Raw genomic sequence first — 26,721 nt, forward strand, 5'->3', positions numbered from 1 at the left:
GGGACAATGAAGACACTTTAAACTTTAGACAGTCTGTCCCAAGACACAGTTAGTGACAAGCTGCTGAACTGAGTGGAGCATTTATTAGCTGAAGAGCCAGATATTTACTTCTGGAGCTGTTTAAGACCAAAAACAGAACTAAAAGAGAATTAATATTAGACTCCAAACGAAAACTAATTTTGTTCTGTAACTGCTGGCTGTGTAAGAAAGCATTTGATTCCTAACAGTAAGTAAGTGAAATAATTGAAATAAGCCTTAAATGCAGCCCTTATTTGTATAATATTGTTAAAATGTCCATCTTTTGGTTACAATGTGATGCTCAGGCTTCATCTGGGTGTAAGAGACCGTTACTGTACATCACGTCCTGTCTACAAATGTTCTTGGAAAAGTGATGGTTTGTGCAGCAGCCGATGACACTTTAATGTAGCGTACATTTTTAATGCATTCTGTCTGTTGTTGATTTAGTGAATCTTTCTGTGTGACTGTTTGAGCTGGTGAAAAAAAAAAAAAAAAAAACATTCCAGCCTCTTCCGTCTTGGACTGTATGTGGTAACAAAGGGCTCAGACGTGCACGCAGAGATGCTCCATTTTCAGTTTCATATTCTTTCTCGTTTAATCTATCATCCTTCGCTGTCTCACTTGTTACTTGTCTTTTTATTCCCAAGGCTTTTACATTTTGCAAATGTACACCCAATTCAGCATAAAGTGCTGAACTTTTTACATATGCTGCAGTGTTATCAGCGGCTGTATGTCTTTAGTTTCAGAGGGAGAGCCAAAGACAATCAGAGGGCCAAATGACCTCAGACCATTTACAGAAATATTCAATTCTAATTTCACTGCGAAGATAACAACGCCCACTGATCACTTAGACACTTAACATTGCCTGAAAAACTCAATTTCAACCATTTGGCCGCATATGAAATAGATACATGATTTATGTGGTATGTTCATGCGAGCACTTGGTTGATTCATGTCTCCTGTTTTCATCACAGGGGGAGCCTGTAAACAAAGAAGATATATTTGTTGCTGTGAAAACGTGTAAGAAGTTTCACAGTGAAAGAGGTAAGTCACACTTAGAGAATCCACCAAAGATGCACAATTTCCCTTTAAATGGCGCAAGCTTATGTCCTGTTGTTAACTCGTAATGGGTTTGTTTTACCTTTGACATGTGTGACTGTGTAAGAGCTTTCCCTCATTATCATAATTGAGTCGTTCACTAAATTATTCCACCGTCATGTCTGAAAGGATTTGATAGTATTGAGGCTAAAAAAAAATACCTTGAAGTACTTAGCTGCGTGCCCCCCTTGATGCTGGAAATGCACGATCATCCAACAATCCCGCAGATATTAACAAATCACTTACTGATGTTAAGCCATTTATTTGTAAGCTCTGCTTGACATTAAGCTGCTTCTTTTCTAACCTGATAAAAATGTAGCAGGTTCAATGTGCAGATCAAATTGCAGATTTTATTTCAGAGGATCAGACAAATTGTACACTACATTCAAAGATTGTTCCTGGGAAGTAATTGCACTAATTACCTTAATTACCATTTCCTCTGGCACGCTGCCATTATCAGTTTCAAATATAGACAAGATGAAAATGAATATTAGATTTATATATCAAAGGTTAGCTTGGATCAATAAGCAATAGACATGAAAGAGCTGCATGTTTAATTTACGATGTCACTAAGTGTTAAGGCTTTTTCATCTTCTTCATCTGTATTGATTATATAGTACAAAAGCAGTGTTATAGACATGAAGATACACATTCATCTACTTAATGAATTACTGTAGAGTTCGTATAGAAATAGAGTGAATTTTCTGATGTGGTTGCAGTGTTTTTCTTTACTTTTTCTTTTTTGTATAACAGCTTACACTGGTTCTGTTACTGCTACAGTATAAAGGATTCACTCTTCATAGCTCAATATTTTGTTTTTACTCACAGTTTTCATGCTGCAACAGTGGAAGAACTATGCCATCGAAAAAACAAAGATATCCATTAGTTGTGGCTCTGTGTAGATTTTGCACATTTGAAACACAACAAAGGAAAGTTGGGAAAAATTGTTCCTTGTCCTTGGTTTCATTTGGCCCGGTTTGTTGGGTTTTATTCTGTCAAAAACAACCCACACATAACACACACAACAGAAGAGAACCAAAACTAATGACCCACATTTAATCCCTACATGGGGCACATACAGGTATAGATATATAAATATATAAAATGTAAGAAAACAAAATAGAAATAGCATATAACACAAATAATCATGAGGGGATTATGAGACAATGGGCCCCTGGGCACAGATATGCAAAAAGCCCCACCACCTTTCCTACATTGAAACAAAACACACAGACTTCATGGTGTTTGCTTTTTTTGAGTGTGTGGTTTTTGTGTCTCTATCGTCATTTTGTGTCTTTTTGTGTCTTTTTGTGTTTGTTTTCCCCTTTTGTAGTTATTTTGTGTCTCTTTGCGGTTCCTTTACATCTTTCTGTGGTCTTTTTTTTTTGTCTCTTCCTGGTCAGTACTTGTTGATTTGAGTGACATTTTGCAGGTGAAGGCAAGGGGCCCCCTAACACTTTGGCCCCCTGAGCCTGTGCCGGTAGACCTGTTCAGTGTTAAGTGTAAAATTGAAGTGTTGTGCCTCTGTTACATTACAGTCTTAAGTAAAGGTTGTGACATGCATATGTAATGGTGTAGTACAGTGTTGAATATAGTAGTACAGTAATGTAGTGCAGTCTTACAGTAGGTATTACTTATACTGAGTACATTCACCCATTTCTTCTGTTTCTGTTTCCTGTGATTTTTGCAAAAGCTGTAATATATCTCAGTATCTTTTGTCATTCTATAATTAAACCAATAGTCTGATATAAAGGTTATTAAGTTATATGTTGTCTTTTTCACAAAGTTTGTTGTGTAGGTTGCTTGTCTGTTTTCAAACTGCTCCTTAACATCTATTGATTGACTTCTACAGTTCGACAGGCAATCAACATCTACCCTCCATGATGCACTTAGGTCTAGTTTGGTTTACATAATGTCACTGTGGTGATAGAAAACAGCAGGGTGGCATCAGGAACCTAATTGTACTCACTGTTCTTCATGAGTTCAGTTGTCAGTTTCTGAGAGCCTTAAGAGGCAGTGAAGGCCAGCCAACTCAACTTTTTGTTTTTTGGTTCATTCTTTCAGTGTTAGATATGCCACTCTGATTCACTTTTGTTGATTTATGAGAGTTGAACACTGCCTGGAGCTGCTACTGCTGCTGCAGATCTCTGGGTATTCTGTGTTTCTCAGCCCTCACATACTCTCGCCTCGTCAACCCAGTAATGCATCACAAAACCTCAAGATCTCGTCAGGCAGATCCCACTCAAATCTATAGGAACTTAAAAAAAAAAGGCAGCTCAGATAGAGGAGTGTGCTTTTTGTTTGACAGTATGTAAAAGTGTTGTGATTTGTATTTATTTTTATAACCATTAATATGACTAGTGGAACACATTAAGTTCTGATATTTCCTGCTTATTTTTTTAAATCCATCTTCAGCGAGGTCAGAGGATGAAAGCCACATAATATCTCTCTTTCTCTCTCTTTTTCTTTCAGTCCATCTTGTCTCAGTTGATGATTTATTTCTTTAGAAACCTTTTCAGTGCTCTTAAATAGAATATTTTACTAAAAACATTTGAGAAACCATGTATTGTAATAAATATGAAACAACCATTGCTCAGAGAAGCTTACAATACAGTGAAGCAAAGGTCTGCTTGCTGTGAAACTTAGTGAACACTATTGATTTTTCTCCCCTTTGCTCTAGTTCCAGTGATAAAGAAGACATGGGAAAAGGATGCCTTCTTTTTAGAGTACTACAGTGACTATGCTGATACTTCAATACCAACAATTAATTTAGGAGTTCCAAATACTGAAAGAGGTAAGTGCTGCTTTTATAGGCTAAACCCCTTCAGATATAGTTATTGGCCTTGGGTCATGGTGCAGGGTCAGCTGCATATTAAAGCTACAACAAAAATGTTTTGTTTTGTTTTTTTTTTTTGGCATGCTTTCTCAGAATAATGCTGAGGTGATGGATGGGTCTGTGCCTTCTGTTTGTTCTTGAATCTGAGGAGCTTCTCTCTGACTGAGCTATAAACTGTATTTACTCACCAGAAGCTTGGCCAACATCCCCCGCTGATTTCCACAGACTGCAGGGCTGTCAGTATTTAATGAAATGTTTGCTCCGGATTTTTATTTTAAGAGCTGGGCAGGATGATTTGACATTACTTTAGTTCATCACTTGTAGTAGTTTACTTTTAACCGAGGCACGCTGTAACCTGTTTAACTTTGCCACACACACTGTTGCTTCTACCTTTACAAAATGTTATAGCAGGGGCCAAGTGTTGTTAAAAGGTAAAGGTGGTCATTTTGTAAACATGTTTCAAGGCTTTCTTGATAAGAGTTGGGTGAGAAGATTGATACCACGCTTACATGAGAGTGGTATCAATCTTCTCATTTGACCTCCTGCAAGAAAGCCAGTATACTTATTTTAAAGTCGAGTATTCCTTGAAATCCACAGGGCCTAACTTCAATTCTACCCACGCTCCTAAATGTTATCATAGTTTTTGGAATTAGAGTTTGAGGAAATATATTCAAAATGATGCAAAAGACATCTTCAGCATTTTCAGTTCATATTATAGTAGAGTTCAGAGGATAATGACCACTGTTCCTTTGTATTAAGATGCTGCACCTGGTAACAACACCCAAAGTTGGCTCCCTATAGGTGCACTGGATACGGCTGACTGGGAGACCCTGGAACAGTCCAGGCTTTTCTGGAAAGAAAACACATCCCCCAGCTGGTCTCAGAGCGTGGCGATCCCTCAGGAGAAGCTTTACCCCAACAACATCCCTCAGCTTCTCCTGAGGTGGATGCTGGATGCTAAAAATGCATAATGCATGATAATCAGAAACATGTACCAGAGCATGTACGTGGAGCATCAGACCGCTCAAAGCAATCCAAGGTAGTTTGTAAAGACAGCGGTAGCTCTCTGCTTCAGCACCCTCCTGGTTGCCTGAGCCAGTGGCCTTTTGGGCACAAATTATTTTACAGTCTGATGGTTGTTGGCACAAAACGGCACCCAAATACTCTCATGCTGCACCTTAATGGGATGATGCATCGGCTGCAGCCACTTTTAGTCCACTGTAGGAGGAGTGAAGGTTGTTATTCGAAAGAGTCTGGTTTAGCCTCCAGCCTCCCTTCAGTTACTGTCTCCAGGCAGCTCAGCTCTTTAACAGGGACCTCTTTGCAATGAGGCAGTGAAGGATGCAAACTGCCACTGGCTACTTGCTGGAACATGCACAAGAGTCTGTTGCAGAGCTAAGCTTTGCAGGAATTAAAGTCAACCTTTTCTGGTAAAGTTACTCTGTTATCTGTCCAGTTGTTGATGTACAACCAACCCCCTGTGTTTTAGGGCCACCTCATCTCCACCTCCTCGTTGTGGATAGTGACAGGTCTTGGCTGCCTCTCGCTCTGTAACAAATCCACTACCAGCTCCTTTGCTTGCCTGACACTGAACTACAGATAGTTCTTTTTGCACCGACTGTCAGTGCTCCCAGATGTCAGGCAAATTGTATCCTCGCTGGAGTCATCACCTTGGATTTTTTAAATCAAACGTTATCAGGATAGATTTTTTACAAATCTAATCTAATGAAGTTTGATCAGATAAAAGAAAGTTAAATCAGATTTCTGAAGTTGTGTCTCACCCCAGCTGCTCAGGTCAGATTTCAATCAGATTTCAAACCTTTATGTCACTTACAATCGGAAACAAACCTTGATGTAACGTGCAGAATGATGTTATCCCTCTCAGTTAACCACATGACAGCAGCAGGAATCAGCAGTGATGGAGCTTTACACTGCAACTAGGTATTGTTGGTCTGTGAAGAGTTAGACCATTCAAGCTGTCTTTTGTCCAGTCTGCTTCTTGTTATATTCTGTTCATATCAGTAGAATGCCACCAGTGAATGCAAATGTTTGTGTAGTTTACTTTGATGAAATGAATTAGTGTGGCCAGGATACAGTAGACTGGTTGTTGCAATGATGTAGAGCCATAACTAAATGCCGTCTTGAGATGGCACGCCTATATGGAGTTGGAGGTCTGATATGGGCAGAGTAAAAAGAAGGTGACAGGACAATCCACTGGGCCACCCAGTGCCACTCTGCAGCTTACAGCGCATCACTAATGGGTAATTGTTTGGAGTCAGGCCACGTTTGGCTGAAACCAGCCTGCTTTAAATTTAAACCTAAAAAAGGAGCTAAAAAAAATGTTAAAATCCCTGAGAAATGATTATATCATACAGTTAATGACTGCTTGGGGTTAACTGTAGGTGGAAAATGTTCATGCTGTACAGGGATAGTGCAGTAAAAGAGTTGTTGAGTTTACACTTTGTTTATGACATGATATTATATTCTTATTCTTTGAACAACTTTTCAATATTTGCCCATATCACAAACTCTGCCACGGTATGATCTGAATCAGTTTAGGGGCCTGCGATCGATATGGCACGATATCATATGCCCATTTAACACAGTCGGTTACAGAAGAAGCTGCCAACCCTTTCTTTTTTGTTTTTGGCCACTGAAGATGAAAACAGCACATGAATAATGTAAATAATTGTAACTGGTGAAGTGCAATAAAGTTTGCTTTAAAGTGACTCAACTCATACACATAAAGCAGTACATGGGATAAGTTATCTTTCATTTTGACCCAAACCATGACCTTTTTCCTAAAACTTCAGAGCTATCTGGCTTAAAGCCCTGAAGGCAAACTTCTCCCAGCAGCCATAAAATAACAACTTTTAGCAAAAGAATAAAATTCAGCTGAATAATAACTGCCAAGGTTCATAGACAAAACAATTGTAATCACCCATCATCAGCTAAAGCACTTTTTTATTGCATTAATTAACCTAGCGACTAACTTTTCCTTTTCTCATAACCGAACAAATTACATCATTATTACTTTAGTGGTGTGGTGGTTAGCACTGTCACCTCACAGCAAGAGGGTTCCTGTTTCGAGCCCTTCTGTGCGGAGTTGTATGTTTTCCCCATGTCTCCAGGTACCCTGGCTTCCTCCCACAGTCCAAAGACATGCAGGTTGGGGATAGGTTAATTGGTGACTTTAAATTGCCTGTAGGTGTGAATGGGAGTGTGAATGGTTGTCCGTCTCTATGTGTTAGCCCTGTGATAGTCTGGCGACCTGTCCTGGGTGTACCCTGCCTCTCGCCTAATGTCAGCTGGGATATGCTTCAGCCCCCGCGCGACCCTCAAGAGGATAAGCGGTTATGAAAATGGATGGATGGATTACCTTTCTTACTTACCGTTGGTTTAAGTTGCTGCATTTCCTGAAAGATCAGCATTATTGAATTTCAGTCTGCATGGACGTTTGTTTTTGTCTAACATTGTTGAAACAGAGCAGTTAATGTTGATGTTGCCGTAGTGAGAAGGTAGTGGAGTAAGAATCCTGGCCAGACAAGAGCGTTGTGTATTTTATCTTGTAATAGCGTTGTTTACATGTGACAAGTACTTTGTCTTTTGACCTGCATTTTTGCCGAAATCAAAAATATATCTACCCTGCTGATCTATTCTTGAGTAAATAACGATATCCTCATCGTCTTTCGTGGCTGCTCAGCATTATCTGCCCGGTGCTGTTTGATGGTGACACAGAATTTCAAAATAAAGGCTTATGTTAAAGATGATGCTTTGGATTGATGTTTTCACTTTGCAGAGATGATACTGGATCATTGCTTACTGAATTGATACATTGATCAAGATCGATGGATTGTTACACCCCTACAAAATACACCTTTTATGTGGATGTCCAATCAGTGTTGGTGGTAAATGTTGTCTTATTCTTCACTGTGTGCCATATTGACCGAGAAGGCTGAGTTCTCCTGCTCGAGGAGCCATGCCAGCAGTGCCTACATGTACCAGCATGTAGGCACCCAAAGCGTTAGGTGACAGAAATGCTCTCCCAGTGGTCATCTGCCCTCTTGGCCCTGCTGGTCTTTTGGAGTTGGCGTTGGCATCTGCGACAGTATCCATCAAAAACTGCCCAATGTGAAATTTACGTCAGCAGAATTATTCTGTTTCTACTGGCATCAAAGAGCAATTTGAGCAAAGGCATTACCAGACATTGTTTGCACTCGACAGCTCAGGTTGTGGAGGGTTCCTGTCAGCCATATCCTCTTGCAGGGCTCATGCAGCCACAGCTTCGACCTCTCTCTGCTGCATTTCTTCAGCTGTTTACTTCAGTAAATAATAAAATAATAATAATGTTGTGTACCTGTACTGACTTACTGATTACCTGATTTTCATCCTGTTGTTGATGTTGAACGAGATTGCATCATACAGAAAGGTGTTTTAAGGACCAATCCACCTGCATTTATACATATGACAGACAAAGAATATAGAAAAACCACTGAATATAATAGAGTCCAGTACAACATGTTCATTTGAAACCTGAAAATGGTCATACATGAAACTGAACCAGAGTAAAAACATTGCAGCCTTGACAAGGTGTATTGCAGAGTTGTTCATGTGGATTGCATTAGATTACATTAGATAAGGTAGATAACGACACTGCAAGTATTGATAATTTACATTGTCGATGAATCTGCTGATCATTCTCTCAGTTTAAGCATTTGGTCTATGGAATGTCAGAAAATAATGGAAAAAATGCTTGTTATAGATTTTCCACAGCCCAAGGACTTCTATTCAAATAGCTATTTCAGGCCTAGTGGACTAAGTCCAAGATATTAATTTTACTATGATTGACAAAAACATGAAATCCTAACATTTGATGAGGTGGAACCAGCAAATGTTTGGCATTATATCTTGAAATATCAATCCATTAATTGACTGTTTGTTGCAGCTGTAGCAAAGTGTTAACCTTTTCTGTGCTAAAGATTTGATAAATGCAGAGCGATATTAATATTCCAGATTTTTAAATGTTTGTCATGATATTCTCCCTCCCTGCGACAGATACCAGGGTCAGGGCAAGAGACGATGTGCGCTCTCATTCACAGTTTGCATACTGCCAAGCTGACAGGCTGGCAGCTGGTTATGCCATGACAGAAAAATATTAAGTGGAACTTGTCTGGCTTCTCAAACCTGCTCATTTGCATAACTCGACACGTTACCTAACCCAGTTGGTGTAACTTGCTTGCAGGTTTGATATCTTACTCCAGGAAAGAGCCACAGCTCAGCTTCTCTCAACAGATAAATAATGTTAGTATTTTCTGAAGCCAGTGTTGGATAATTCCTTCTCATAGATCATCTTGGAAAAAATCTCTCATTTCCTTTAACTTTGCCTTCCACTGCATGCCAGTATTTTTTACTTTCGGGGGACAACAATTGAATGTTGGAAGTTTGGCAGCAATCCACAATCCATCATCAAGGCAGGGGGATTTTTTTCAAGATTGGTAGGCAGCCAGATACTGAAACTACTCTCAGTTTAGTAACTGTGCATACAGTCAATCAGACAGACCACTCATTATGTCATTTACATCATGGAATTCATACAGTAGATTGGATTACAGTAGTATCAGAGTCTGATGTTAAAAAAAAAAAAAAAAAAAAGCTGCATTAAAATGTTTTACACAACTAGCCCTATGTTATAAATTGATTTATCCTAAGTGATAATAAAAAAATTCCATAAATCACAGAAATCTCTGACTTTATTGAAGATAAAGGTGTGTTTCATTTAGTCACCTGTCGATGGCATCATATCCTGGTTACCCTCTCTATTTGCTCTAACTTCCAGGGAAACAAAAACACCAGACAGTATGTCAAAGAGTGAGGAAGGAATGAATAGTTTCACAGAATTATACTCAATAACAGTAATACAGCATTTTCTGCCACACAGCATATTTTTTGTCATTAATTGCATGCCATTCTGCAACGCAGTAATCCAGTAGAGACTTAATTCAATATTGATCCAGCTTACTACGATTTGCGACAATGGCAAGTGGCTCATGTCCACCACAAAGCCAATATGTATGGCAAAGTTATAACTTTCAATGTGCTCATAAAGTTATCTTTAGTATGATTGTTTTGACCACGGATAATGCTGGACTACCCCATGATTGAATTCGCCACATCACAATATCTACAGTATAGCTGTATAGGTGGTCGATCCATCTCATGTTAAGGAAGTAAGTGGTAAGTTAGCAAGTTAACCTTACGTTACCTTATGTTACTTTACGTGATTTTATGAGAATGAAATGACATAACTTGAATAAACATAACTAAACAGACCATGAATAAAACACTTTAACTCGTCCGTCAACACGATTTCTGCGTGACTCGCATCAGAGGGCTTGTCTTCGGTGGTTATTTAACAATGAAGTCAACTCCGAGGATCCAACGCTACTTCACGACATCATCAAAGAGTGTCTTTTGTATTTGTTTTGAATGAGAGACCCCTTATCTGCAGAAGTTACACAGTGTGTTTATATTAGTCCTTGATTAAATAACACCATGAAAAAAATTCAGAAAATGAGTATTAAATTGTATGTTTATTGCATCTTATGTCAGTCACATAGGAATACAGAGTATAGCCACTGGCCACTACAGTAGTAAAATTAGCATACATTGAAATGATATATGATCTAGGTCAAATGAAAAATATGCAGTTTATCTATCCCTCGGTGCCAAATAGCTATGACACTGAATAATTTATTAGACTAAAATTGAGATAAAGTCAGGACAAACGTAGATTTTTCTTTTCTTTTTCTTCTTTGTTTCTTCTATCTGTTCCTTTTCCAAGTCCTCAAGGTTTATGCTAATGATTGCTGAGACCTGCCGTGGAGTTCATCAACAGTCAACAGGCATCAATATGTCAGGAATCTGTAGTCACAACCATTATTCTTTATTTTTTTCACCTTCCACTGACTTCATTGATTCCACTGAAGTCTTTAAACTGTGTGTCACTAATGTTTGTTATATACAGTATTTCTAAAGAGAATCTTTGTTTGGAATTTCAAGGTTGCTAATAAATTTGAGGCAATGTTTTTCTCTAAAGAAAAGCATAATAAAAATTCTTGCTAACAAGATGTTGGGGGGAAAAGCAGCCATTGATGTCGGTAGGTAGGTCTCTTTGTAGATAGGTGTGTGGGTGCGTGGGTAGGTAGGTAGGTGAGTAGAGTGGTCTGTCGGTAGGTTGGTGGGTGGGTGGATGGTTTTGTGGCCAGTTAGGTACGTAGGTCAGTAGGTAGGTTGATCGATGGGTAGGTATTTGACGACGTAGTCCACCCACAACCGTGTGGGTCGGGTGGTTTGGGTAAGATGGTTGTTAGAAAATATTGCAGGTTTCAGACGGGTAGGTCATTGAGTGTCAGTCAAAGCAGCGCTCTGAATAAGTTTTCAGTAACTTACAAAAACATTGTACAATAGTCCACCGCTCACCTTTTCTGCCCCTCTCCGTTTCTCTTCTTGTCTCTCTCAACCAGGTAGGTAGGTAGGTAGGTAAATTAAATGAACTTAAAATGATATTTTATGCCAAGCTAATATCCGTAACAAAACTTTGTGTTAACGTGTTGATTTTGTGGCAGGAATGACACTGAAGTTTGGGGAGCTGTCAGCCCTCCTCCTCCAAATGATACTTATACACAGTTCTCCCCTTCCTGCATTCCTTTGGTACTGTTCTGCAAGTGGGAGAGCCCACCGTTCAGATATTGAAGAATTAAACATGCAAAGCAAGTGATATTAATTCTAATCGTATAAAAAGGAAAGAATCAAACCAGGGAGTTTTACTGATGGGACCGGCATTTCACATCAGTGACATCAGAGCCCTGGGCCACAGTCTATTAGATCACACCCACAGATTGCTCGCTCTTGAGTTTGCCTAAATTTGCTCTTGCTCCTATTGCTGCTCTTCCAATCCATTGCCTATGACCCGTCAGTTTAAGTCTGCACCCACCAGAAACTTTGCTAAAGCCCTGACCAGACTATAAAACTACAAAGACTCCAATATTCACACATTTGTTCTCTGGCTTGGACCTCTGTTCATGTTCCTTGTTCTTGACTTGTGAACCGCAGAAATGACGACTGCATCTCCGCAGCTCCCCCCACCCCACCCCGCACAATCTTCCAGTTTGCCAGAAACCAGCAACTATTGAAAGAAAAGACACTTAAAAAAACACTCCGAAATGAAAAAGGTCTGGCAAAGCTGCCACAACAACCCCAGCTGAAGGGAGGGTGATCCAGCTGCCTGCTGAGAAAGATGGATCGAGGTACTGACTCCAGTCGAGTTAGCCATGCGGGAGCCAATATTTTCCAAAAATGCCCAGGTGTGCCAAAGGAGGGCCTGCTGCCGCTCCCTCCACTGTAACTTCTCATCTGTCCATCAGAACTGCCGGATGAAACAATACATTTTTGTTAATGCTAGACTTTTTAAGAAATGAATGTGATACACCAAAACAAGGATCTCCCCTAAAATTAGAATGAGTACTGAATTGCTCTACACTCTTCCCTGGTGCTTCTCAAACAGTACATTGATAGGTTAAAACGCTATCTAACTGGTAAATATCAAAGATATGATTTACATGTTTAACCTGGTCGACATGGTTTCATTCATGAATTATTAATTGTTGTATTAATTGTGCTCGTTTATTCATCATTTATTTGTTTATTGGTCCATTAAGTAGTTAAGTTGTGTAGTTAATCGTTCTTCATAAACATTAAGTGATTTGTGAGTGTATGAAGTATGACAGTCACTGTATACCTTGGCCAAGAACTCCATAGCAGCCTGCAAATTTCAAAACTAAAGTAATTAATTGGCTATCAGTTTTCCCTTGTCAAAAAGGGTGGTGACTCAAGGTGACTGTAATGTTATGTTAAATTCTGTTATTACCAAGACCAAGGGGTAATATTTTTGGCTCAGGTTCTTTGTTTGTCAGCAGGGTTACGGAAAAACTACTCACGTGATTTTCAGAAAATTGGTGTAAGGGTGTAGCATGGGCCAAAGAAGAAACCATTAAATTTTGGAGCAGATCCAAATCACAGCGCAGATAAATTTACACTGTTGTTTACATTGTGAGATAGGGCATTTGGCTCTGGCAGGGTCTGTGCTCTGAATGCCCTTCAAGTTTAATAAAATACTGAACTTATTGTTTCTGATAGCCAAAGTTGAGTGCAATCACTCTCCTTCACCTCGTGTTTACGGTGCATAATTTTGAGTTATTACTTATTGTTACATACTTTGACAGCTGACAACTGACCTAAAGACTATTTTAACTATAAAATGCATGCACTTGGTTGCCTCTAGAAACCAGCTTTGACCCTGTTTTAAACTTTCTGGGTAATCTTAGTGCCATTTGTAGTCATAAAGAAAAATATGAAGTCTGGTAAAAACACAAAAGCCTTACAGTATACATATTTTGAAAGTGGAACGATAAACTCAACAGTCTGAGGTTAAAAAAATGTCATATTCATGATAGAGCAAGTGAGGGGGGAGGGTGATGCAAGAGGTTGAAATGCGAAAATGGCAGAGGAATTTTATCAAGTAGCCTAAGTAATCAAACAATTCATGGTCAAGTGTCTTGTACTTACCTCCAGTGGAAGAACAAAGACCCGGTGACAGAAGACACTTGATGAACTTAATATGATATTATGCTCAAGCATATGTAGCAGTGGTAAGACTCTCTTTTGTGCTGACATTTTAATGATATGTACTGTATGAAACATGAGCAGAGAAGCTACCGCATCCTTCCAGGCCTCTGAACGTGACTCACTTACGTCCTCCAACTAGAAATAAGATTACCAGGCTTGTCTGGAGATCTGCCTCTAAAAGTGCATTTTTGGATTTTATTCCTGTCAGCAGTTCAAGGTGTCCTTACTTATTCTATATTCAGATACGAGGGAAAAAAAAACACCTTGGGTGCCTTATAAATAAAACAGTAGGGCCTCAGTATTCTTTGTGATGCTTGCCACCAGGGATTTCCATGTCTCAGCTCTCAGTCCTGATGGTGTGCAGATATTTGGATTCTGATGAGTATATTTCTTTGGGTTCCTTGTATTTGTTATGTACTACCACATCACCGTTTTTGTTTTCAGGAGTTGGCAGAACATTTTGTTCCATCTGGCAGTCATGTCAAACATGCCAGAGTAAAAGTTTGATCTTTCTGGCCCATCATGCCAAACATACCTTATTATTTCTTTGAGATGCCAGAATGTAGACAACAGCTCTCTCCCATTTCTCACAGCTCCAGAGGACACATTCTAACATTCAAAAGATTTTCTTCAGTGCTGTACAATGCGAATCTTAAAAAGGTGGCAAAGTCATTTTTGCCCCTTGAATGGCTGACACTTGTTTGATCACTGCAGTGGCTGATGTGTCCGCCTACAGCCACGTTTGCTTTTGAGGTGTCCTTGAGCAGAATGCAGAATCTCTCCTTGTTCACACTTTGTAACTTGTGATGCAGCCTTGTTAGGTCTGGGCACAGTAGTCCCACTCATTTACATTGCCTCCTCAAAGGCTGCTTTTGAGAGAATGAAAGTCTAATTAACAAATTGTTTGTTGAGATAGTTGTGATATTGTTTAAATAAAGCCCTGTGGGCTACATCTAATGATTCTTTTTCTTATCAGTTAGAGAACAGTATTAACATTACCCAGGCGAGATTCCCACAGGAGCCATTCATGCTGAGAGATTCATTCCCTCACTGAACTGAATGGAGCTGTGGTTACTACCGTAAAAATATGGGCCTTACAGAAATGTCTTCTTCTAAGTGAAATGTGGCTGTTTTTATATTCACTAATTGTGACCATTGGAGAGCCTAACACCTTTTTTAAACCATTTAGCATTAACATATTTATGACTGCACTTTTTATGCCTCCATGCTGGTGACAGCCATGGCCGAAGCATTATGTTTTTGGGTTGTCTGTCCATATATACTTACGCCTCATGTCATGAACATGATATCTCAAGAACGCCTTGAGGAGATTTCTTTGAATTTAGCACAAATGTCCACTTGGACTTAAGAATTAACTGATTAGGTATTGGTGGTCAAAGGTCAGTGTCACTGTGACCTTGCATTTGTCTTATTCTCATGAACATATTATCTCAAGAAAGCCTTGAGGAAATGTATTCAAATTTGGCACAGGTGTTCACTTGGATCCAAGGATGAACATATTAGAATTTGGTGGTCGAAGGTCAGTGTCACTGTGACCTTGGGTCTGTCTTATTCTCATGAACATACTGTAATATCTCATGAAGGCCTTGAGGGAATTTACTCAAATTTGGCACAGATGTTCACTTGGACCCAAAGATGAACAGATTAGAATTTGGTGGTCGAAGGTCAGTGTGACCTCACAAAACATTTTGTCCATAACTGAAGAATTCATAACTTAATTATGACATTTCATACAACTGTCAAATAAGATGATGATGTAATGACATTTTAATTTTAAAACGGCAAAGGTCAGCTTCACTGTGACATCATAATGTTCTCCAAAAACACTTTTCTGGCCATTATTCAGTGTTATAACTCGGGATCAGAGGGAGAGACGTTTGGTCGGATACTGAATTGGTGACACTAGTCATGGGTGTCCACCTTGAAACTCTGCTAATTGTATAGATCTTCTGTGCTGCTGGGTTGAAGATGTGTGTGAAGCTTTTATGTTTTAGAATACGTGGCTTCTTTGTAGCAACATCCATAGCCTATTTGAAGCATTGATAACTGTCGTGGTTACCTAGGCGCCTGGACAGACATGGATGTAACTGCAACTTGACTGGTTTGCAGAGGCATACAATCACAAGACGGTGTGCCTGGTTTCTTTTTGTGGCTGAGCTGTTGTCCTGTATGTTAGACTGTGTGTATGCAGGCGTGTGTGTGCATGTTAATACCTGCTTATCCCAATTGTGCATTTCTTACCATAACAGGGTCATTTATCTTTGTAAACCAGAATACAGCACATGGTCAATATGTGATTAAGATGTACAGGCCGGTGTATTGATAGCATGTCTCTGTTTGCAGGCCACTGCGGGAAAACATTTGCAATCCTTCAAAGATTTTTAAGCAGCTCTGTCCCAAACACCAAGTGGCTCCTCGTTGTGGATGACGACACACTTATCAGGTATGTAATTATGATCTGGAAATAGGTATTCAACATGGTGCTTCTCCCCCCTTTTTTTTAACAGTGTCTCATTCTTTAAATGCCATGGCTTCATTTTTCTCAAAGTTTGAGTGACATTTATTCATAAATTTTGCAACAGATTCTGTCTCACAGCCATGAAAAGGTTTGCACGGAGAAAGAGAGAAACGCCTGGAATGGAGTCATTTTGGGAAAAATGAGTTCCAGAGATATTACCATCCTGTCGAACATCTAAAAAGCCCAGTACATAAATTCAAGTCCAGCTGGCTTCACTTTATATCTGTCAGGTTGCCCCTTCATGTGGAAGCCTCTGGATGTGTAATAGTGCCTGAGGGAGAGCAGTTATTTCAGCTTCTAAATGGACAGTTTCATATGTGTGTCTATGCGCAGGCATGTGTGTACTATGACGATGAGTGTGTGATGAGTTTGATCTGTGGTTCCTGTAGCCTCTCTAGACTGCAAGTCTTGCTGAGCTGTTACAACCCCTCAGAACCAGTGTGTCTCGGGGAGAGGTATGGCTACGGCCTGAGCCAAGGCGGCTACAGCTACATCACGGGAGGTGGAGGGTGAGTTTCGCAGCTCAGATGCTTGGGGAATAATGATGAAAGATACAGATGCAGCAGAGGGACTATAACATAAGAAAATGGAAACCCTGTAATCTGTAATTTACAGATGAACCATTTAACAGTGTGTTGCTCCCTTAAGGGAAACTGTGGTTTGTAGGCTGCATTACAGTAAAGATACTCAATAGAAAAGTGGAATAAATCAATGCAAAATATAGTAAACAGACGGTCATTGGGTGATAAGATGAGACAGGGAGTCAATGCTTAATACTCACACTACATCATACAAACTGTTGACTACCGCAAGAAAATGTATCGCACAAAAATAACAGTCCTAAAAGATCCATATTTTCTTATTACGTGCAAGAAAAAGTGGGCAGTAAGCACAAGTTGTATGTCAGCTGTCAGTGCTGGAGGAAAGCTGCACAACAGATAAATCTTGAGCTGTGAGTGAGCTGTGTGAGAAACTCTATTTAGGGACACTTGAGTCACTCTGACACTATACAGCACTGCAACTGCCAGTTTTCTCAATAGTGATATGTTCTAATAACTGTTTTGAGTGGCAATGAGCAATTTTTCTTGGCAGCGCAGGATTTGTTGTTTCATGTGTAATTGCGTCTCTCTTCAAAGAGATGTCACATCATTGTTGTGCAGAGCCGATTCACAGAAAACCACATTTCCCTCTCCGCTTGATTCCCACTTTCACTCACTTCTCTCTCACCCTCTCACCGGCTGAATACAATAAGCACGCTGAACCTTAAGATGACAGCTGAGAGGCATGCTTATTATTTTCTGGTCATTTGCAACAGTTGCTTCTCCACTGATATTTTACAGAGCAGCTAAATCAGCTGTGTTATGTATCTATTTTTATGTTTCTGTGTCACTGCAGTATGGTGTTCAGCAGGGAGGCTGTGGTCCGGCTTCTTAACAGTGGCTGTAAGTGCTACAGCAATGACGCGCCAGATGACATGGTGCTGGGAATGTGTCTCAATGCCCTTGGACTTCCTGTCACACACAGTCCTCTCTTCCACCAGGTTGTATTCACACTCTTACAGTGCATTATTTGTGTCTCCCTCTGTGTATTTGTAGCTATGCTGGGACTGATACGGCTTTTTTATTTATTTTTTCTTGCAGGGGATAAAATACCATCTGAATATTTTCTCACCAAAATGCACTGGAAATAGGTTTTTTGGCTCATTGAAAAATCATTGAAATCTCTTTCATGCCTGTTCAGTTAAGGGGGAAATTTTGTGGTGAGATACACAATGTATTTCATAGAATAAACTGTGCAAAGAAAGACAGATTTCATCACAGGTTTTACAGACAAATCATCCAGAGATAGATGGAGTCCTCTATCTTAATGGTAGTCGACAACACAACTGGCCAATATCTGATATATTTAGAGGCCCTGCACACCCTCACAGTTGTTTGCAGTTTTCTAGCTGATTAGATTTCTGCTTATGCTGCGTTTAAGTCATATCTTAGATCTCTGTATTAATAATTCTGAGACAAGATATCAGGAATTTCTGACAGCCATGATATGTCCCATTTGGCAAACAGAAGAAAAATGACAGCAAAATTGGCTTTATATATGGTTTTCCCGTGCTTCCCATTCTGCTGACATGATGTAAATGCAGCACCCTGTCGCATTCATGTCACATGGGATGGATGGGAAAGATGGGAAAGATTAATTGCTACTATTCACACTACCATTGGACAAGTCAAGATGGTTGCAGAATGGGTTTTGTGGATGTTAAAAGTATTGAACAATGATATTATATCACCATATCATTAAAATATGGGTTTATTTACTTTGAATGATGGATTTAAATGGGCATTTATACTTGTTAACCTTTTCAGGCTGTGTTAAGTCAGATGTATCTGAGCTTTCAGAGAAATCACAGCAGTCGTTGTGACTTGCCATAGTGGGAAAAGCACATGTCTGACTAATAATATTATCAATGGCTTTGTTATTTTTTAAGTGTCTCAGTAACCCTGCATTCATGTGATGTCGGAATAAGGAGAAAAATGAGTTTCTGGCTGGAAAAATTCCTGTGAATGAACAACAACTCAGAAAGTAAGCCAAAGTGTTGGTACACAAGTTGTGGATTTGCCGTCATACATGTAGGAACATTACTGATGAAAGTAAATGTTCTGTAGATATTAATAAACTTTAAATTCACATATTGCATATCATTTTTTTGCTCATATGTCAATTGTAACATGGTGTTAGGTGTATCCGTAAGTTGCTGTCCATGTAAGGTGACCAAGATTAGTTAGAAAAGTTGTTTATTAGCATTACTCAGGTAAAGCAATACTTCAGTAGTTTTAGAGTATGTACTAGTGCAGCAACAAGGCTTGGACAAAATCACTTTGTAAAATAAAGCTTCAAACTCATAATTAAGTGTAGTTGAAACACTCTGAGCAATAAAATACAGCACATCTTGTTTGTAGTGTCCGTGTTGTTTCCACATCAAGCTCATGAACACACCAAAGCCACAAGAACAACTTCCCGATTCAGAAAATGGGACCATGATCGAAGCAATGAATGCCGCATTAGCCTCAACAGTGTGACAGTGAGCCAGCACGCACAAAACCCGGACCCTCAAACTGAAACAGCTAATTGGAATTCAGCTGTCATTACTTCTTTTACTAACACCTGTGCTTCTCCTACTCTGACATGTCAAAATGAGTTCTGTGGGAAAAAAAAGTTGTAATTGGTCCTACACAAACAACACAACAGGAGAGTGAGCGTCAATCAAGAAAAATCTATACACTCTCACACAGCCCCGATTGGAGGGCTAATTAGCACAGATAAGTGAAATGACCTTTGTGAGCACACCACAAGTGTGCCGGACCCTTAACACACCCATCTTTTAACAAGTTGACAAACCAATACATTGATTTAATCCAAATTATGGGTCACTCTGTCAAAGAATCAGCCAGTGAAATCAACAAGTTGTTCCAGCTTAATGATTCGATTACTGATGTTTGGTTGATTATATTTCTTAAAACACAATAGTTTGAGTTGCTCAGTTTTCAGCATGCAGCATCTGTTACAACATAAACTTTCACACCTTCGCTCTTGCTCTCTGCACACAGTCTCTGGTGGCTGCTTCCAAATATAAATTACTGTACTTAATCTTACCTTTCAGGCGCGCCCAGAGGACTATGCCAGAGACTTCTTAGCTCACCAGGTGCCCATCTCTTTCCATAAACACTGGAACATCGACCCCATTGAAGTTTTCAACAAATGGCTTAAGGAGGACTTGAGGGCTAAAGCTTCAGATGGACTTAATAAGAGTGCTAAGACGGAGTTATAATCATTTTAAGCACAAAACTAGCCTGTACGAGTATGTATGTATGTATGTATGTATATACTGTGTGTGCGTGTGTGCGTGTGTGTGTGTGTGTTATGGAGTCATGGAACTGACATATTGTCCTTCACAGATGTAAATGTTTTTGTATTGTTGATGTTGAACTGTTAAGAGGGACCATGCGAGCGTGTGTCCATGACTTTATCTGTAAGCGTCTTCATGACTGAGTTGCATGTTGAGGTTACTGTTATTTTGGAAATATGTGTATATTTATATCATATGAATAATCTGAACCTTACAGAGGAGCCTCTTCTCTGGGAGATACTGTACCTTTCAAAAAGTATCACTAATGCTGTACAATGTGCTCTATTTTGACATAAAAGTATAAATATTTGAGAATGTTTTGCTTTTCTTTTCCATCTGAGGCCCATTATAGGATTTAGTTTAAACCAGTTATGTATAAATTATGAAGCTGTTAAAGGTTAATTGAGGCTACAACTAAGATGGTGAAACACAGACTGTTTGGTGCAGCTAAAAAGCATTAAAACTCTCTAAAGCAAGCTGAAGGTTTGTAATTACTCCTAACATGTAGTCTTTAAAAGGGTCCAACTGCTGCTCAGGCAGATAAACGTCTTACCTTTATTTTAGGCTCAACTAAACACCCTCATTCATTACATTTTCGGCCAACACCGTCTGTTTCTCAAAACTGTGTTTGACCTCAGTCGCAGGAAAAAAAGGGAGCATAATTTCTGAGACGTACTGTCTTGTAAAACAGCTGATATCCTTAGGTGTGAGGTTGAAATGAATTTTATCACCATCAGTACCTATTATTCATTTTCACTTTTTTTTCTCCACAAAATTAACTGTCTCAGATAATTAATTGGCAGACCCAATGATTTGTTGACCATTATTAAAGGTCTTTCAAAGACCTTGAGCCTCGGTTGAAGAATTAAACTTTTCTCCTGGCTGTTTGCCATCTAAAAGAATTAATTTGCAGCTGTAATGCTTCATTTAAGAAAAAAACTGCCTGCAGAAGGGTTTAGAAAACCTTAGGATTATGAACTAATGAAAATTTGAAATGTTATTATGGGAAAACTCATTTTCAGCATGTAGAAGGCACACTGTAATACAGAAGATGCTCCTCCACTCAAACTCTGTCAGCATCGTGGTGCTAAATTTACACTGTCCTAATAGCACAGTAGACCGGCTCGAGTTCATGAAAAGTCTATTAGCCTCAGGCATTTGAAGCAGTGCAATAAGTCAAGTAGACATCTCCTCACACACCTATGAATTGTAACCTATTTGCAGGAAACAAGTTAAATGCCTAGTGGGACTCACCCACACATAGAGTGATGAGTAGTGGTAAGACAGTACTTTGCACTGAGGGAAATCCTCTGCATAATTCTAATAGGTCCACATGACATGCTTGCTCCGCCAATATTTCTAGCGTGTCAGCAACAACATCACAGTTGGGTTTGTCTGGTGTTGAATTTTATGCCTTTATCCTTGTCCAAAACAGTCAAACAGAAAGATGAGAGTTTCACTGCATTTCCTCCGAAGTACATCTTCTGTTTCTTGTTCGGCTAAGAGCCTGGGTTTTTAGAAACACTGAGGTTATGCACTCCACCCCCTCAAAAGAAAACTGAGCAGACATTAAAGGAAAAATAGCTTTTTGGTGGAAGTTTGCTTGATTATATTTTCTGTAGAATTCATTCCCCTACAGAAATGTTTAAATGCTGTTTCAGAGCCTTTGCACGCTAATGGGTATTAAACTCCAAAGGGGAAAATACTGCATTCTTTATTTATATTTTATTTTGTTGGCCTAAAGAAATCATGCTTAAAAAAAACACGCCATGTGTAAATGCAAACCGTTAACTCTCCTGCAGAGAAATTCCAATTTTCACAGAATGACTTCAGTGTCCTCAGCGGTGAGAGCACTGCAGTTTACAGAGTGACATCCGAACCTCGCTTAAAACATCAGCTATGCAGCTATGAATATGGTTTTGATGATCATTTTAGTCACTGAAGGGATTTTACATTATGTGCTTCAAAAAACACCACAGATGCCTGCAAATTACCCAATTCTAGTCATTTGTGCCACAATATTGCTCTCTGAACTGCTTTTGCAAATATGTTTTTTGCCTCTGGTATCATCATAATTCACATATCTCATCCAGTTAGGGGTTTTGTGATTTATCTGCTATTTGTTATTGGTAATAGTTGATCGCAAGATACACAAAAATCAATCCACTTGTAGAGAAGAGGCAGAATCTTATGAGTCTTTAAGGTTTAACTTGACAATATTTATCATCTGTTAAGCTTTTGTGTCGGTTAAAGAGCTGATTGACTCAAACTGCAAAAACATCCTCTCACAGTTTGTGTCTTGTTTGTTCAGGTGTTTAGATATCTGCCTCTGAGATACTTTATACCAAAGCAGTAGTCCCAATGAAACTGTAAAGCATGTTTTGCAAATTGGCTGAACTAGCTCCTTAGAATTGCTGCGTGTTAAGATAGGACAGGGGTAGGCAACCTCTTTAATCCCTCTCCAGTGGCTCTAATTAATTACATTATTTGTGATTGATTAATCTAAATTAATCGTATGCATCAATTTTTGCTGTGATAGTGTTTAAAAAAAAAAATTAAACAAACTTTGGCAGATGAGTTGTAAAGCTGCTGGATTTTGGACACAATTGTCCCCCTGTCCTTCACCACAGAAACTGGTCTGCGGTCCATTGCAGTCCTTTTTGCAAGGGAGTTAGTCAATCACAGGTAGTCTTACTCAGATTGCGTCTAAATGCCTGGTCGAGTGTGGCTTGACGAGACTGGCTGCTAGCGCTAGCATCAGAGTCTGTGCTAGCTCAGAACTCCGGGCGCGCTGCTAAATGCTTTGCACTGTGATATTTCAGGCCTGAAGTACTCCGATGGTACGAAAATTCCTTACTGCAGAAATTGCAGACAACAATGCTCCTATCAATAGTTATCTGGGTGTTTTTTAAAATGTAAATGTTCCTTTTACAGGACCAAGCAGCGTCATCTTGCCTGCTTCCATCATGTGACAGCCAATCTGGCCTTCAGTGACTCACCGGGTCAAAGGGCACCACGGAACACAATTAATAGGCGTTTTTTTAAGACATTATTTTTTCTGTGATTGATTAATCAACATTAATGCGTTAGTTTGACAGCCTTAGGTAAAATACTTCAATGAAGGCTCATTTAGACCTTTAAGTATTCCCCACTCCCCACAAACATTGGCTCTGTTTATAGTGTGTGTATAGTGAGTTTTGAGCAGTAGTGAAGAGGTAGCACACACTCAAGACACTCACTCTCCACCTATTTACCTTTGTCCCTCCTTTGAAGCCGTTAACTAGATTACAAATTAGCTGTACAGAAAGTTCAGGTCTTCATTATATATCACTGTCTGCCTTCACATAACCGGATTAATATTCACAAAGCATTACTTGAATAAAAGCATTTGTGAGTCATGGAGAGTCCTGGCTGGACAGCAGTTGGAAGATTCAGAGTTTTCAGTTTGGGGTTGTTTGAACATGAGTGCATTTTCCTCAGAGGATTCACTGTGACCAGCAGGGCCTCCAAAATGGAGCAGATGAGAAGAGCTGCCGCAGTCAGTGCCATCTCAAATCTCTGTCACAGTCGACTCAGCTGAGGCTTTTATCATCACTCAGTGATCTCACTTGTTGCCAATCTGTTTTCCATCCCTTCAGGGGAACAACAGTGACTGCAAAGATCTCTTTAGCAAAACAATTATGAGACATGAGCCCCAGAAACATAATTCTCCCCAGTTACAGTAGCCTAAGTGATCTCATTAGGTAAAAATGAAGCCTTTTGAACCATGTGCTGTACAACATAAGGATCACTCCTCTGTGCTAGCAGCGTGGCTCTGCTGGGATGGGCTACCACTTTGATCCAGTCTGAAATATCTGAATAAATAACGTTATTAGATAAATTCTCATGAAATTTTGTACTTAACTTTTGCCATCCCCTGACGTCTGCACAACTAATGACAGCTCCATCAGCCTCAGCTGTGTTTTGAGCTTAGTGCTAATTAGTACATGTTAGCATGCTAACAATGATAACAACATGGTAAACATATCTGCTTAACATCACCCATTAGCACACTGAAGTTAGCATTTCAGTGCACTGCAGCCTTACACAGCCACTAGTGTGGTTATAGACTCATGGATGGATTACCAAACGCACACACTGCATACAGGCCATGGTGGGCTCTAAGTGTCAGAGCCCCCCCTGGCCTTCATCTGCAAAAATGTCACTCAAGTTTACCAACCAGGAAAGACTCAAAAAGAAGGAAAGGAACTGCAAAGACACACAAAATGATCAAAAAACATGTAAAACTACTACAAAAAGATGAAAAAAAGACAAAATTACATCAAGGTGACACAGAATGACACACACACTTACCACAAAGAGACACAAAACCACAAAGAGATGTATAACAGCTTCAAAGAGATGCAAAACAGAAACAGAATAAAAGAGGCGAAACAACTATAAAGTCCCTGTGTCCCTATGTAGGAGAGGTGGCAGTGCTGTTTGCATGTCTGTGCCCAGGGCCCTGCTGTCTCATACTCCGCCATTTTAGACATTTTGTGACATTTGTGAAAGAGTATTTTGTAAATTAAAATGAGTTGCTTTCAAACCAAACTATAATTTAGAGTATGTATCCAAACATATTTCTATGTAGCGTATAAAAAAATGTTGGTTTCTTTTGTAAATAATTTTAATTTCTTTTCCTTTTGATGCATACTTGCAGGTAATTCAATGAGTCAGGGAGCACGACTGTAGTAATCTGTGCCGAATGGAATCTTTTAATAATGAACACAAAGGAAGCAGTAAAGGTGTTTTTGTTTGTTTGTTTGTTTGTACATAATTTCCATTTAGAGCCCAGATTGAGTGTGCAAACCGATTCACGCATAGCTTTTTGTATTTTCATATTCCTTAATGCAAAACCACCAACGATTACACTCCAAACCCTCTGTTACACACACATAAAGCCTGAGATGAGCCAGGCTGTGTTTGATTAGTCCAATCTGTGTAACATTGTGAACATTGTTAACAGTTTTATTAGCAATGGGAAATTTTACTGGTACTATCCAATAAATGAAGTACTGATTTTGAGCATTATGCATTCAGAAGGTGCTCCTCAGCAGGACTCATCTCTTTGCTTGTCTATTTGGAATAAGAAAATGATGATAATGAATGTTGGCAAGTCTGATGAATTAATTATTTTCATGTATATGTATAACTCAGTAGTGTGGTGTAAGGATAATATGATTGTGCCTGCACAATTTAGCCTCATAGAATAAACTCTGTGTCATATTATAATACTACTTCTGAGAGGGATCTCTTTAAAGAGGCAGAGTGGATAACACAGAGGGTGTTAAACTCGTGCAGATGTGCTGCTAAATGGGCGGGTTGCAGTAAAAGCCAGGCCAAGGACAAGTGTTGAAAGTCAAAACGCTACCAGCGCTTAACCACCGGTTACACAAGATTGGTTTTATAGCGAGTTCAATAGTAAAATAAATAGTGTGCTGTCATAGTGTCAGGCTACTGATAGCGATTAAGATATTTCTGAATACTTGCCCTCCGCCAGCTGCTTATTCCAAGAGATTAGATTAGATCAAATAAACTTTATTGTCCTTGCAGGGAAATTTGTCTTGAACATGGAAGTCACAGCAGCAAGGACACGAAAGCAGCAGTGCAGGATCAAAACAAAATATGTCATACAAAAACTGCAATTAATGACATACACCATGGGAAAAAATCCTCCCAATTACTATACATAACCACTCGCCATAAATAAATAATAAGAACTAAAGGAAAGGCTAGAATTGGAGGGTGAGGCAGAGTGTGTGTGTTTGTGCAGTGGAGACCCAGACTATCATTCTGAGTTAATCAGTTTTATTGGCAGGGGAACACAGACTACTTGTATCTGTTCAGGCTGCAGCATGGGACACTGCATCATCTGCCTGATGGGGAGAGATGGTATTAGCTGTCCAGGATGGGAGTGGAGTCTGCTGATATATTCACTTGTGGTGTATGCATTTGCTTCTGTGATTAACTTTTTATGGCTATAACAATATATCAGTACAGTAAAGATAAGACAGAGAGCTGGGTGAAATGGTAAACACCCAAAAAAAACAAACCGGAACATAAATCTAACTAAAATGGAAGGAGTGTGTGTCTGTACGCATGTATGACTGTCCTTTGATTTTCTCGACAACTGTTCATCCGATCGACTTCACACTTGGCGGGTGTGTTACTGAGGACCCAAGGAAAAGTAGTGTTGAGTGTGAAGTTGCTTGTATGAGCAGTTCCCTAGAGAGCTGCAAACAGCAAGGCCAAGCAATCTGCCTGTTCTAAGCAGGTGCGTTGTGAACGTGCGCTGCACTAGTCACCAAAATACAGCATTAACAGTTAGAAAGAATAACAGTTAAATAGGTTTTGGCAGCATGATTTCAAATTGTTAAACCTGAATGTTTTTTACACAGTTTTACAGTGTCCCTATGGCCTAATACACTAAAACAGTATTCATTAGTTCCCTCCAACAGCTGAACACATTTCACAGTCCAGACTGACTGTCAATCAGTCAGTCAGTCAGTCAATCATTCATAACCACATGGCAAGATCAGTGGAATTTGCATTTGCTATTGTGTGGTTATTGATTACCAGTTGATAAGTGGTACTAAT

The 26,721-nt window shown here is 39.4% G+C and overlaps 1 protein-coding gene across 1 annotated transcript in view; it reads left to right on the plus strand.

The window, feature by feature from the left end:
* b3glcta (beta 3-glucosyltransferase a) overlaps positions 1-20,567 on the plus strand; it is an 89,101-nt gene extending 68,534 nt beyond the window's left edge. Inside the window, exons 10-15 of the mRNA XM_049576600.1 lie at positions 993-1,062; positions 3,797-3,910; positions 16,001-16,100; positions 16,565-16,684; positions 17,571-17,715; positions 19,837-20,567. Of these exons, the coding sequence (XP_049432557.1) occupies positions 993-1,062; positions 3,797-3,910; positions 16,001-16,100; positions 16,565-16,684; positions 17,571-17,715; positions 19,837-20,004 (717 nt within the window). The 3' untranslated portion in view covers positions 20,005-20,567. The remainder of the gene's footprint in view (positions 1-992; positions 1,063-3,796; positions 3,911-16,000; positions 16,101-16,564; positions 16,685-17,570; positions 17,716-19,836) is intronic.
* Positions 20,568-26,721: the final 6,154 nt, after the last annotated feature.

Source organism: Epinephelus fuscoguttatus, linkage group LG5, assembly GCF_011397635.1.
Source record: "Epinephelus fuscoguttatus linkage group LG5, E.fuscoguttatus.final_Chr_v1".
Lineage (NCBI taxonomy): Eukaryota > Metazoa > Chordata > Actinopteri > Perciformes > Serranidae > Epinephelus > Epinephelus fuscoguttatus.